The sequence below is a fragment of the Cucurbita pepo genome, chromosome LG08 (genome assembly GCF_002806865.2).
Source record: "Cucurbita pepo subsp. pepo cultivar mu-cu-16 chromosome LG08, ASM280686v2, whole genome shotgun sequence".
NCBI lineage: Eukaryota > Viridiplantae > Streptophyta > Magnoliopsida > Cucurbitales > Cucurbitaceae > Cucurbita > Cucurbita pepo.
The window spans coordinates 907,026-922,022 of NC_036645.1; the positions used below are offsets into that span (position 1 = coordinate 907,026).

The following is a 14,997-nucleotide window of genomic DNA, read 5'->3' on the forward strand; positions in this document are numbered from 1 at the left end:
AGCACTTGGATCTACATGGACTCTTTAATAAATGGGCCTCTATCTAATCAATTCAATTGGGCCTGGGCCTTTCTTTATCTACAAAGTTATGGATCCTACGTGTATCACGTGAGCCATGGAACTCATCCATTTTGGGTTTATTTAATTTGATTTTTTAAAACTATTTTGATCTTTGTGTAATTTAAAATTCAACGGTTAACGGGAAAAAATAAAATTAGACTCTTTAGATATAGAAGTAGCTCGTGATTGAAAAGACCCGCCATACAATTACGAACAATTGAAACTAGGTGTAGTCTACAAAACCCGAGCCAAAGAGAGTATTTGTCAAGTAAATAATTACGTAGAGATGTTATCATATATGAACCAAACCGAGCTTCTCTACTAACAAGGCTAAGTAAAGGTGTATAATCGAAAATTTCATACTCAAAACCTCACTGAGAGCTGATTTATTTCACGACAATAATATGACATTGTCTGATATTCTAATTCCACACTCAAATAAAAACGCGTCAATCGAGACATAAAAAGACAAAAAAAAACATGTTTTAAAGATGATCGATAAACAAATTTAGAGGCATAAGAACATTTAAAACATAAAATATGGTAAAAATTCATGGAGAAGCCCCAAAAAGAGGGACACAAAGGGGACAATTTGAAACTTGAACTGACCAAATTGGACGGCCGGGCAGCGGGCAGACATTGAATTAGCATTAAGTGAAAAATAATAATTAAAAAATGTGAAACTTTATTATTATTATTAAATAATTTTAGTTTTAAATTATTGTTATATTATGTTCATATTTCACCATTAGAGTTTAGCCAACTAAAAAACCCGAGGCACCACGAGAATTGTAAGGCTGAGAAGCTTAACTTCAGTATTTTTAATTAAAAAATGTTCGTTCTTATCTAACTATTTTTTTAACAGCTTTAAAAACACTTTATTTTATGAATAATTCGAACAACCGAAGCTCGTAAATCATACGAAAGTATTTAACATGTTTAATTAAAAAATCAATTAAAAATTTCGAAATGATTTTTAAATGTATATTTTTACTAAAATATTAAGGAATAAAATATTTTATCTCTTAAAATAATTTTAATATTAGTTGCAATATTATTTAAATTGATTTAATTAAGCTTAAATAATAGAAATTAAAGGAATTAAATATTTTTGGTAATAAAGAAATTAAGAGTGAGAGAAACTTTACAAGTGCATGATTAATTATTTATTGAGGAAAAAACGTGTGGAATGTGAAAGGAATCAATAATAACAAAAGGGAATTAAAAGAAATTCCAATGATGAAAGTTTAATAATAATAATTAATTATTTAGACATCTGATCCTACTCACTTTTTTCTCCCTTTTTTCTAAATAAATCAAATATTTATTAAAAAAAAATATTTAAGTTATAATTTAGTGGTAACTTTATTGAAAATATTTCCCAATTTGCACGTGCAACATGCAACATGAGTGAATATTATTTTAAAAAATCAATGTATTATTTACGGCACGATCACGTTATCTACTTATCTTTAGCTGTTTCTACGATGGGTTTTTTACGAGACTCCTAAACGTAAAATAGTTAGTCCTCACTAACATACTTGTTAGAAATTTTTTCACGTGGCTTATGAACCCATACGATTAGATCGTCGAAAATAAATAAAACGGGAAAAATTAAATAAATAATATATGAATGGGTCATTAATGCATTTAGCACTAAAAAATTATTGGATAATGAAAAGGTATTTTCTATTTTTATTTTGTTAAAAAATAACAACTTAAATAAAAATAATAGAGAAAAAATGTTCTTGCTTCAAATACAACGAATGGAAATTGTTATCAAATTAAAAAAATTTAAAAATATATTCTCATACACTTTTCGTTCATATTGTAATTAAATAATTAAAACAAAAACCTAATTTATAATTATTATTTTTAATTAATGAATTCCCTAGTTAATGCTACAAACGCGGTTAAATAATGGACAAAAGGAATCGAAATTAAATTAATAAAAATAATAATATTGATAATTTGGTCTTTTATATTTATAGATATTTTGTTGTAGGCCCTAAACTTTATATTAAAATTTTTATTTCATAGAAATTTAAGCTTTAAATCCAAATTATCCACTCAATTAAATTATACTCTTAATTTTTAATATTTTTATAATACATTTTTAAGTGAAATTCTTTTTGCAAATAAAAAATCACCATAATTACTTGGTTAATATCTAATTTTAAAATTTTGTAATTTTATTCTTAAATCCTAAAAAAAAAAAATATTTGAGGGGAAAATATATTATTTATACTATAAATTAAATCATTAAAAAAATAATATCTATGATATATTTCATAAATAATATATTCTCCAAATATTATATTTCAATACGTTTTTATTTTTTTTTAAATGTCTGTTTGATTTGAAATTAAAATTAAAGTTATAATGGGAATTATAAAGTATATAATAAGAGCGAAAACTATGAATTAATTTGAAATTAATGATGGCTTGGAAGACTTATTAAGAGAGAGATTATATTAGCGATTAATTAAAGGGAAGGATTAGAAACTAGAAGGTGTAACGCCTCCCATAATTAAGGAGGAAAATGATGAGTTCTATATTATTATTTGCCCTTTATACAATCACGTGCATATATTTAATAGACCATTTTATATACTTTAAATTAAAAAAAAAAATTAAATAGCTTTCATTTTTAAATTAATGTCAAATAAACTTTTAATTTAATAGAAATACAAATATTATGTAACTGCGACAGTAGATATTATCCGCTTTTGCTTGTTACATATCGTCATCAGCCTCACAATTTTAAAAATGCATCAAGTAGAGAGATAATTTCATATTGTTATAAGAAATGTTATTTTGCTATAAAAAAACTTAAATATAATTTAAACAACAAAATAGATTTATTTTATTTTATTTTTACTATATTGTTTAATTCTATTTATTAATAAGCACAATATGGTAGAAAAAGAGTTATTTTTGCTTCAATAAATATAAATTATAAAATTGCGAAATTACGTTTCAGGGCCCCACTTAGCAAAAGACAAACGCGGTTTCCCAATAGGACAAAAGAGGGTAAAGTTGGAATTTTAAATTTTGGCATAATGATTAGTAACGTATTAGTAAAATATGGCGACCAATGATATTTTGTGCATTTACATTAGGCCTTGTATTTGGTTCAGATTAACGTGACATAAATATCTAATATGAATTTTTACCATAAAGTTTTAATTTTTTAAATTTGTAACTCATTTTAATAAAAAAAAATTAATTAATGCACAAAAAATATTAAATAATAAAACTCACCACTTTTAATAAAAATGTAATTATAATACCATGGCTATATTTTATAATTAATAATTTAACTTTTTATCCTCCTTCTAAAATAAAAATTACATTTATTTAGATGTTGTCTCGGTTAATTCACCTGTCCGTTTTTTACTGGGACGATAAAAAGAAATACAAAATAATTATTTAAACGTATTTTTATTTAATTTTTTAAATATAATTTTTTTTGGGACTAAAAAAAAGCATATAATTAATTATTCAATAATTGAGAATGAAGTTAGTGGGGTGTGACAAAATTAATTATAGAATACTTTGGTTGAAATTGGATGCATTTAAGTAGGAAATAGGCAGCGATAGGGTTTGAAATAGATGAGTTTGAGGCCCTAAAATGATCATTTAATCAACCAAATTGGTCATAAAAATGGAATAATTTACAAATATTACACTTATTTTTCAAACCCAATTGATAATGATAGTTAGTGGGTTGTGATACGATCCATTACCTAAACGTAACATCCCCTAATCAACCTACGTTTTAATTATTATTATTATATTGGGTCCGAAAACGACATTATTAAAAATATTTTAATTTACATAACAAAATTGTAAAAATAATTTTAAAAAATTGAAAATGTAACAGTCAAGCCCGACTACTAGAGAGGTTTTAAAACACGCTGGCTAGAGATAGGTTTTCACACCCTTATAAGTAATGTTATGATTTCATTCCCAACCAATCTATTCCCTTTGAGGCTCAACATCCTGGCACATCGTCTCGTGTCACACCCTAAAAGGAAGTGGACTGTGAGATCCCAGTCGGTCGGGGAGAAAAACGAAACATTATTTATAAAGGTGTGGAAACCTCTCTCTAACAGATACGTTCTAAATTTTTTGAACCAAAGCTCAAAAGAGAAAAACCAACAAAGATAAAATATGTCCTCTCTACGCCGTTGTTGTTGCATTTTGTTTACATTCTCATGTAATGTTAATTTCAATTTCTCAAATCTTACTTTCAAAACTCTCTGCCCTTGTTTTCTAAAACTTTCTTCTTGAATCAAGGCCAAAAGCTCGAGCATACGTCGCTTGGCCATAGACGACGCGAGAACGAATAAGCTTAACTCACTTGTTGCTGATAAGTAAGTGCCCCACGATCGCAAGTCCGCTGCCATCAAAGTGCAACGGTGACAAGTGGTCGATAGAAAAAAATATATATATTTTACAATTACTTGAAATTTACTAAGTTTGTCGTTAAAATTTCAAACATTATACTTTAATTCATCAACTTCGCATAGAACGTCCTTTAGTTCATTATCTTTATACATACATATATATAGACGTTCTATGCAAAGTTATGTATATATATATATATATATATATATATATATATATATATATATATGTATGTGTGTATATATATATATAGTTAAAATAAAATAAAATAAAAAAAAAGTTAAAAAAAAAGGGACAAAAAGAATGGTGGGTTTAAGGATGAGGTGCCACTGAATCTGGACTTCGTGTCAATATGCTTGTCCTTTCAAGAAATGACTTACTTTTCTCTTCCAAAATTCCTTTTTATCTCTTATTTTCTCTCTCCTCTTTAGAGTGAGAAAGAGACACATTGGCATCAATTATTTATTATTTTTTTTATCGTCATCGTCACGGTCATCGTCACTAAGCTAATTTGGATTACACGAAATCGGCACCTAAATATTGAATTCCTACTCATATTACGACATGCATATTTGATTATAAACCTAGCGAATATTCGATCCTTATAAGATGTTCGGTAAAAGATTTACAATCAGTTACATTAGAAATGCTCTAGATGGATTTACGAACAAATTAAACATTCATATTTTTTTTATTTATATATAATCTATATATATATCATTGTGTTACAATATAAAAATGGAAAAAGAAATTGGGATATTCAGAAAACGGTGGACGTGATTGGGACACATCTTATTGCCACATCAGCATCCATCTCAGAAATTTAAGTATAAAGTAATCTGTCCCGAGTCCTCGTCAGCTGACCCTTCCATTTTGAGTAATTCCATGAAGAGCAAAAAACGATGGAGCTTTTTAACAGCGGGGTTGTAAGTGCAATTGACACGTAGGCTACCGAGAATGAAGAACTCGAGCGGGAGAAAACATAATATAAAATAATATAATATTGATTGATTCAAATATATGAGAGTTTCGAACCTACATAGTTACGTATACTTCATCCCATAATTAATTTACTTTATTTTAATCAATTCTTTTATGGTTTACGAGGGTAAAATGGTCAAATAAGGCAAAAAGAGAGAATAAAAAAAAATTAATTTAAGGAGCGCATGCGTTGAAGGTCAAAAATGGGAGAATAACAAAAATAAAAATTAAAATAATAATAATAATAATTAATTTTAAGTTAACAAAACAATGACGTGTTTGGGTCAAAGACGCTTCAGAAGAGTTTGAAGAGAAAATAAAAATAAAATATATATTCTTTTTTTTTTTCTTTATTATTATTTTTTTAATCTCTTCCAAAACGCACCGTCCTTTGAATAAGTCAAAGCCATTTATCCTTAAAATTCGGCTTTTTAACTTTGATTTTTCAAAATTCCAATCACTATCCTTCTTGTTTCTTCCTCATTTTGATCTTATCTTTTAACACATACCTTGGGTGAGTGTGCCGATGCAAGCAACCTCCGGGATTTAACCGAGGTCAAGATGGTTTGAGGTACAGGCGCATCAAACTCTCCCGAATTTAACCGAGGTCAAGATAGTTTGAAGTACAAGCGCATCAAGCTCAACCCTCATTCGTTCGATAGGATATGGATATCTGTCTGTTTCCACAGGAACAAGTAGTAGTACTCGTTGATTGAGGAGGCTGGGAATAGAGATCCAACTCACATTAGAGGGATTGTAGAGGCCCAACTGAAAGAAAATGTCTTTAAAAAGACGGGTCCTTGAAGAACAGGTCCAAACCGAAATCCGCCGCCTAGGATTGTCTCACTCTTTCGATTTACATTCAAGAAAATCTTATTTTTTGATATATTGTTTTAACTCTAGTTTTAGTTTTGATTCAACCGTAAAAAAGTTACTATATTCGTGAGAGTCATAGACATTAAACATAGCAGCACGTGTTAGATGATATCGTTGCTACTTTTTATTTTATTTTTAAAATGTGGTATAAAAATTAATTAACTCGATAAATTTTCAGTTATAATTAAAATTATTTAAAAAATAAATGATAAAACATTTATTATTATAATGATTAATTTTGAATTTTATTATAGTTCCCTTTAAGGGAGTAGGAGAATGATAAAAGTCGACCATCCTTCTAGATTTTCCCTGCCAACCTTTTTCTTCTTACACGCATCGTATTTTAATTATTTAATTAGTTACAAATATCTAAAAATAGATAATAATATGAATTTAATAATATTTTTGTACATATTATATGGTCTTTATTTCAGAATATATTCCTCGATTATTAAATGATAATTCTTAATATTTTAAGCATATTCCAAATGGGATTTGATAAATAAATAAATCATTTTAATTTTTTTAATAAAAATAATTAACTAAATTAATAAAAATTATATATTTTTAATAGGCAGTGGACGACATAGATTTTAGCACGTGACCGTCATGCCCATAGAATATTAGGCTTTCTACTGGCTACCCCACATTTATAAAAAATAAAAAATATATATAATCTTAATATTATATAATCCATCATGGACATCTAATCACATTTATTCATATAAAAGGTTTTTTTTAAAAAAAATATATTATTTTTATGTGATTAATCGATGTTTATTGAAAATTAATGAAAGTATTTAATGAATGAATAAATATATATATATATATATATATATATATATATATGAAAAATTCTCGAAATGAAATACGGCAATATCTAGCTTATTTATTTTTTACTAACGACTATTAATTATTCGGTTTTGACTATCGTTCTCGTGAGATTCTTGCGAAGGATATTTTGGTTCTTGTAATGTCACTTTTGTCGGTACCTTTCGTGGGGTTAGTTTATTTTTTTATTTCTTATTTTTTGGGTGTACGATACAAATGGTACAAATAAACGATAATTATAATTTTTTAATTAAAAAACGTAACAAAATTGATGTCTTTGATAATAAAATAAAATTTTATTCGAGCACCAAATGCTCTCTAACTTTTATCTTGTGTCGTTTCTGAATCACGACCTATTAAAAGAAGACTACTCTGATACTACGTGTAACGTCTCATGCTCAAAATTTGGGATCCCGAAATGTTACATAATAGGCTAGCGTGGTCGCTATACCAACTCTTGGCTCAATAAGTAATAGGCTAGCGTGGTCGCCAGCTTCCAGCATTTTGACGGCTCATTGCCTTCTCTTTTTTCTCCCTATTCTACCCCTATCCCTTCTTTTATGCTACCCATTTCCATATATTTTCATTTATTTTCCAATTTTATTATAATTTTCGAATTTAATAAAAATAAAAATAAAATTATAAGTATTGGATCTCATAAAAACTTAAAATTTTATATTCGATAAATCAATTAATCTTTTAAATATCAAATTTTATAAGAATTTACAATATACAAAATTAAAATTTTGATTAGTTTTTGGGTTTATTTTTTCCGATTAGGTTAGATGATCGGAGGGTATTTTGGTAATTTTATTTTTTATTTTTTTATTTGGTTTAATTTTGATTTAATGGAATAAATTAAACTTTAAGAATAAAATAAATTTACTAAGCTATATACATTTTCAAGTAGAGGAAAATGAACGAATTAAATTAAAGTTAATTAATAATAAAATATTAACAAGCTGTTTTAAAATTTAGTTTTTTTTAGTGTAAAATGTTGAACATAATAAATAAAATAGGAGAAGAATTAAAATTTAGAAGAAAATAAAATAAAATAAAATAAAATAAAATAAAATAAAAGGAATTAATATACACGGCCACTAAAATAAATAAGCTCAAGTTTCAAAGGGGCTCTAAATAGTCAAAAGGTAGAACTCGGGAGGGAGAGGAGAGTCGCATTAACTTCATTAATAATGGAGATTAAGTGGTAATTAAGTGATTAATTAATTAAACTCCGTTATTGCGGCTTACTCCTTTAATTTTTCTTTTTCTCTCATTTTAAGGCCCTCAACTTTCTCTATCTATAAAACCACCCCCCTTTCTTCTCTGTCCTCCCCGTAGCCCCCTTTCTCTCTCTAAAAACCTTCGCCGGAAATCAAATCCTTTCTCTACTGATCGCCGGGAAATGGACGGAAATAAAGACCGAATGATCGATTCCGGTAACTTCCACGGCGGCGACGATGATGGAGACCTGAGACGTGGACCGTGGACGGTCGAGGAAGACATAGCTCTCATCAATTACATCGCTAATCACGGCGACGGCCGCTGGAATTTGCTCGCTCGCTGCGCAGGTAACTGATTCCTCGCCGGAACCCTAACTGATTCCGATTCCTCTGTTTTTCTCTGAATCTGATTTTGTTAATCGTACATTTGAATCTTTAATTCATCGATTGATTTACAGGTCTGAAACGTACCGGAAAAAGCTGCCGGTTGCGGTGGCTGAACTATCTCCGCCCCGACGTCCGCCGTGGAAACATTACGCTTGAAGAACAGCTCTTGATTCTCGATCTTCATTCTCGTTGGGGAAATCGGTATGCGATTTTATTGCTTAATTGTAAAATGTATATTTAATGTATGATTTGTTCATTGATTTCTTAAAGAAAAATTAGTTTATGAATTAAGAACAAGAAATTTTAATTTTAATTTTCAGATGGTCGAAAATTGCTCAACATTTACCGGGACGAACAGATAACGAGATAAAGAACTACTGGAGGACTCGAGTTCAGAAGCACGCTAAACAGCTGAAATGCGACGTTAACAGCAAGCAATTCAAGGACACCATGCGATATCTCTGGATACCGCGGCTCGTCGAACGGATTCAAGCCGCCGCCGGGGCAACCGCCGTCGACGGCAACGGATCGTACGGATCAGTGGCGCCGCCGCTGATGAACGGGAGTGATTTCGTTAGTACTTCACAAGTCACTCCGAGTTACGCGTCGGAGAATTCCAGCTCCGGTGGAGGCTCCTCCGACGGGACACAGGGCTCCTCCGTGTCGGAGTTGACGGATTGCTACAATAATTTCGGTTGTTTTTCGGTGGGGTATGGGCAAGATACGGCACCACCGCCACCCCCGCCGCCGCCGATGCAGAGCTCGGCGGTTGGATTCTTTAACGAGGGGGAATTGGATTTTCAAGCGATGGAGCAGAGTTCTTGCGAGTGGCTGGCGGAGGACGGCGGCGTTGACACATCGGAGAACTTCTGGAGTACCGCCGGCCCCGGCGCCGACTACTTCTGGCTCTTGCAGCAGCAACTGAATTAAAAAACAATGAACAAGATGCAATAAAAATGGGAAATTATACATAATTTGTAGAGATCAAGATCATGATCCTTCTAAGAAGAAGGGTACAAAACTAGAAGAATTCTAGGATTTTACGAAGAACAGAGTCCAATTTTTTGGATTGTTCTTTTTTTTTTNTTTTTTTTTTTTTTTTTTTTTTTTTTTTTTTTTTTTGTTTAAAAAAGTGTTTCTTTAAATTTGCAATTATTGGGGCTTTGGGGGAATTTGTATAATTNTTTTTTTTTTTTTTTTTTTTTTTTTTTTTTTTTTTTAATAATTATTTTATGGTATCATTATCAATTCCTTGAGGTTTATTATTGAGCTTAAACTAAAAAAATAATAAATTAATAAAAACTATATAAAATAATTATTATTGAGTGAGAGTCTCTCGCAATCAAAAGATATTATCCGTCAATATCATGAAATAACTAATTCGTGTTTACAACATGGGTAGGTGAAAAAACAATTGTCCACGAGCTCGTAATTTTCAAACTCGTCTAGCTGTATACACAACTAACATATCTACAAAATTTGACTTTCAAAACAATTTAGTACATACTCGAACACTAAACCTACGAGCTTGTATTGACGTTTTAGTTTATCAAATATATAGATTTTTTAGATATTTTCACGAATATAACTCAATAATTGACATAAAGTGAACAATGATTAAATATTTCGAGTTCAACAATGTAAAATAAGGATCGAATTTTCGACCTCAAATATAATTAATTTAAAAATCGGTTTTACCATAAGGGTAGAAGTGTAATTTAACTCTAATTTAAAAAGGTTAATGTTTTGATGATGGGAAGTAGAAATAGTTATGTGGATGGATAATGTTGAATTAAAATAATAAAAGACATTGAATAATTGGTTCCACTTTTAAATATTTAAATAATAATTTTGTATGGAGTTTAGAAGAAACTATAAGCTAATCTTATAATTAAGATATTATTGATGTCCACAGGGATTGAACCAGACCAAAAGTTTCCACAATGTTCTAGATTTCCAAAAGGGCCTCATTCCACTAACGTGGAGCTCCCTGATTCGTCGGTTCCTAGGGTTTAAAATGCAATAAAGACATTATTATGGGGCCAAATTTTCAAAAGTTAAAACATGTTGTTATCATGTTTAATGAATGCCACCTATGTACCGTGTCCCCTTGTTTTATTTGTTTATTTACAAATTGCTACCTCAATCTTGCACTCTTTTTAACCACTTTTCACATTGTAACCCATAAACTATCAATATTTGCACTCCCACCCCATCATATTTTTTTTATTAGAAGTTTGTTTTATGTGCTATGACAAATTTACCTTTTTATCCTCAACAGTATACAATGAAAGAGGGTATAAGCGTAATTCATCAATGAGACATTTTTTTTCTTATTGATTTGAGTTAAAAGAAGATTTAAAAAAAAAATAGATTTGAAATGCAAAATAAATACAAAACAATTAGTAATAAAAATGTGAGAATAATAATAATGAAAGGTGGCACGTGCGAAAGTGAAGGTTGAAACGTGATGAAATGGAAGAGATTGGGTATGGCGGCGGGGTATCTTCCGTAAGCCACGTGCATCGAAGCTAACCCACTTTGTCAGTGGTCCACAAAGCTAATCTGTTCATAAACTGCCACGTGGAAACGGAAAAACACTCATCACAAGAAGAAAATAAAAAAAAAAAAAATTAAAATTAGGCTTCCTCAATAGAAGCACTGACAGCCGCAACCCTTGAAACGGCCTCCGTTAGTTAACTCAATTGATTAATTTATTATATTTTCGGTCGAAATTCGAGTTGAATTAAAATTTAAAAAAACTATTTAAGTATAAATTAGTCATTATAATTTGGTAAAACTCTGTAATTATTTATAATATTTTATTAAATATTATAAATAATTATTTATTTAAGAACATATATATAATTATTGAGTGAAAATATTCAGATATCTACGGCGACAACTGGACTCCAACTCCTAAAAGACATACACACGTGGCAAATGGGTCTTCTACACGTGGGATCCGTTCGTCTTTCGATGTCGTACTGGACTGTCTAAAAAACTGACTTGTCAGTCATGTAGTTGGTGGGCCCCACCCTGGAGGATCCAAACCCTTGTGCTGCCCCTATCCACCCACTATCTCACGTGGCTCTCTCAACTCTCATTTTCAAACCCCCCATTTTTTCTTTTTATTTCATTTGTGGGTCCTAAATTTACTCTTATTTACCATTTTGCCCCATTTCCTTTTATATAAAGAGAATATATTAATTATAGAATATATATCGATATTTTTCTTCTATAATTTAATTTGTAATATATTTTATTTTATTTTTAATATTTAATTAATTTATATTTTTTTTATTCGTAGGTATTAGTTGATAGCTTGTATCATATTTAAAGGTTATGAATATCAATGAAAATACATACATTCGATCTCAATTATATTTCTCATTTTTAACATGTAATTTATTTATATTTATTATTGAATTCGACATTTTCTTTTTCTCGAAGAATAAAATGAGATATTTAAATTGGATTAAAAATGTATGAAAAACCTTGTAACTATGCATGTAAGTTTACTCACTACAGAGTTAAGTGACATAAATAATCTATAGCTAAATTGTCACTCTCGAATCTTTAGTTTTTTTTTTCTCTCCGAAATGTTGTTTTAACGTTCTAATCGAGTGTATACGTCTAGATAAGTTGAGTTATGTTCAAATTGGTGACATATTACTTAGTTGGGATCCATTATTATAAACTACAATCGACATTAACCATGGTTAATAACGTTAGAGTACTCCGACGGCTTTTAACCATAATTTTTCTTTTAAAAAGCTACGATACGATCTTAGAAATGATGCGTGAGGTACACTCGATCGAGAAAGTTGACGAGCGAAAATAATAAGATGTCAAAAGGGTAAAGTTAGGAATGAAAGAGAGGAAAGTAGATGAAGAGACGGCATGTGGGGTTTGGACTTGCGTGGAAGGCTTTCCATTGAAAGCGATGGGAACTAATTAGCAAATTAAAGGGTAATGGGAGTTTGTGAGCTTTCAGTTTCAGAAAGCTGTGCTTCAATGGCGGCCACACACAACCATAGTTGAAATTCTTGTAATTCAAAGTTGAAACTCAATATGGGCTTATCGAGGCCGCACACGACACCAACCATATAATTAAAAATTATAAACGTGTGGAAACCTCTCTTTAGTAGACGCGTTTTAAAATTGTGAGGCTAATGACGATACGTAACGGGTCAAACCGGATAATATCGGATGATAGTTGTGAAAGACAACAAACAGTATCACTATAACACGACTGATAGTTTTGGAAAATTTTAGAAAATTACATCTGATGATTGTAACGAAGCAGCCACATCGTGGTGAACGGTGGCGTCGTTGAAAATTTTATCCAATACAACACGACACGGGAAAAGTCGACACCGGGCTTGTTTTAGTTCATTGAATATTATTGGTTAGGGTTTTCAAGGGATTTGTACTTGTTACAACTAATTGATATTAGGGTTGTGAGTGCTCATGACTTTTGCCTTTTTCTTTCCTTTCTACAGCGAGTCAACCGTCAATGCTTATCCATTCCTTAAGGGTTTTTAACTTTTTTGTGCTTAACAACTTGGAGGAGATTAATTTAATTGATCACGACGCTAGTGATATGTTAAACGAGAACGCACGTTACATTGTCTGCAATGTTCAAATGGTACGACCGTCTCACCTATTATATAAGCCAACTAACCACGAATTCCAATGCATTACACACTATTACCCTATCGATCCATCTCACTTCATCTTGTCACGTTGTAACAGACTAAGTCCACCCCGGGTAGATATTGTTCTCTATGGGGCTTCCCTTCAAGATCTTAAAACGCGTCTGATAGAGAGAGGTTTCCATACTTTTATAAGGAATGTTTTGTTCTTTTCTCCAATCGATGTAGGATCTCACAATTCACCCTCATTAAGGTTCCACCGTTCTCGTTGGCACACTGCTCGATGTCTGGCTTTAATATGATTTGTAACAGTTCAAGCCCACCAATAGGAAAAACTCATACAGGACAATATCTGCTAGCAGTGAGTTTGGACTGTTACATACGTATGGTATGTTCAAATGGTACAAGTCGACCACCAATTCCAACGCATTACACTCTGTTACCCTATTAGATCGGTCCCACTTCACCTTGTCACGTATAGTACGTTCAAATGGTACAAACCAACCATTACTTCCAACTCATTACACACTACGACCCTGGTTGACTTCTCTCAATGCACCTTGTCACGTGTAGTATGTTCCAATATTACAAACCAACCATTGATTCCCACACATTACACACTACGACCCTAGTTGACTTGTCCCGTTTCACCTTGTCATTGTAGCATTTAGATTTGTCCCACATAATGGCTAAGCGCCGAACACCAATGTAAGCTCAACACATACACGTACATCGCAAAAACAATATTGTACGAGCTGAATCCTCGTCGTCTGTCCTAAAGTGAGTTCGTATCAAAATGAAACCTACCCACAAAAAAGTTACTTTAAACCCTAAACGAGACACGTATAGTAATAATTGGAAGCAATAACAACCAACAATCCCTTTCTCTTACGTAAACCAAAACCAAAGGGAGTTGTACAAAACAAATTGATATTAAATAAATGAAACAAAATCTAAGTCTTTTGGAAGTTCCTTGTTTGGCTGCATTGATTTCGGATGGCTAATTTTACTTGGTGTTTGGCGTTGGGTGGGATTGTGACCCCTCCAATATTTGTTGTGCAAATAAAAATCTCTACCCATACACATATCAACGTCGATACGATGCCTCCTCGTTATCGCGTTTCTCGGGTACTTCCATCTCCTTTCGTAGCATTTTTATTTTAGTTCCGAACTCTTAAAAAAATACTTTCTTTCCCGCTCGTTATGATATCACTTTGCGTATGTATTGATATGACATCACGAGTATCTAGCAAAACCATGTCGGGTGTCAAACCGAGCATTACTCATCTAGTTCAGATATATGTACTCGTCTACGATGTTATGAAATAAAATAATAAAAATAATGTAGCTTGCGTCAATAGAACCGATCCTAGTGAACATATATTTCTATAGCTAAAACTCTACTCGAAAATAATTTGTTATTGTAATTACCCGATCCACCGCTAGCAGATATTATCCTCTTTGGGCTTTCCCTTTCGAGCTTTCCCTCAAGGCTTTAAACGCGTCTGCTATGGGATGGTTTCCACACCCTTATAAATGTGGGACATCACAATCCACCCCCCTTCCGG

At 31.2% G+C, this 14,997-nt stretch overlaps 1 protein-coding gene across 1 annotated transcript; it reads left to right on the plus strand.

Moving 5' to 3' along the window:
- The first annotated feature begins 8,481 nt into the window (after positions 1–8,481).
- On the plus strand, positions 8,482–9,943 carry LOC111800736 (transcription factor MYB78-like). The gene is made up of 3 exons (XM_023684556.1): positions 8,482–8,732; positions 8,843–8,972; positions 9,092–9,943. Exons 1-3 carry the CDS (start codon positions 8,567–8,569, stop codon positions 9,699–9,701), a joined length of 906 nt encoding a protein of 301 aa, XP_023540324.1. The 5' UTR covers positions 8,482–8,566; the 3' UTR covers positions 9,702–9,943.
- The last annotated feature ends 5,054 nt before the right edge of the window (positions 9,944–14,997 follow it).

Bases quoted from the DNA above. Each gene is read 5' to 3' on its own strand.
- LOC111800736 (XM_023684556.1), top strand. From the start codon at position 8,567: ATGGACGGAAATAAAGACCGAATGATCGATTCCGGTAACTTCCACGGC. The intron at 8,733-8,842 runs GTAACTGATTCC...ATTGATTTACAG, and splicing joins TTTGCTCGCTCGCTGCGCAG to GTCTGAAACGTACCGGAAAA. The intron at 8,973-9,091 runs GTATGCGATTTT...TTTAATTTTCAG, and splicing joins CATTCTCGTTGGGGAAATCG to ATGGTCGAAAATTGCTCAAC.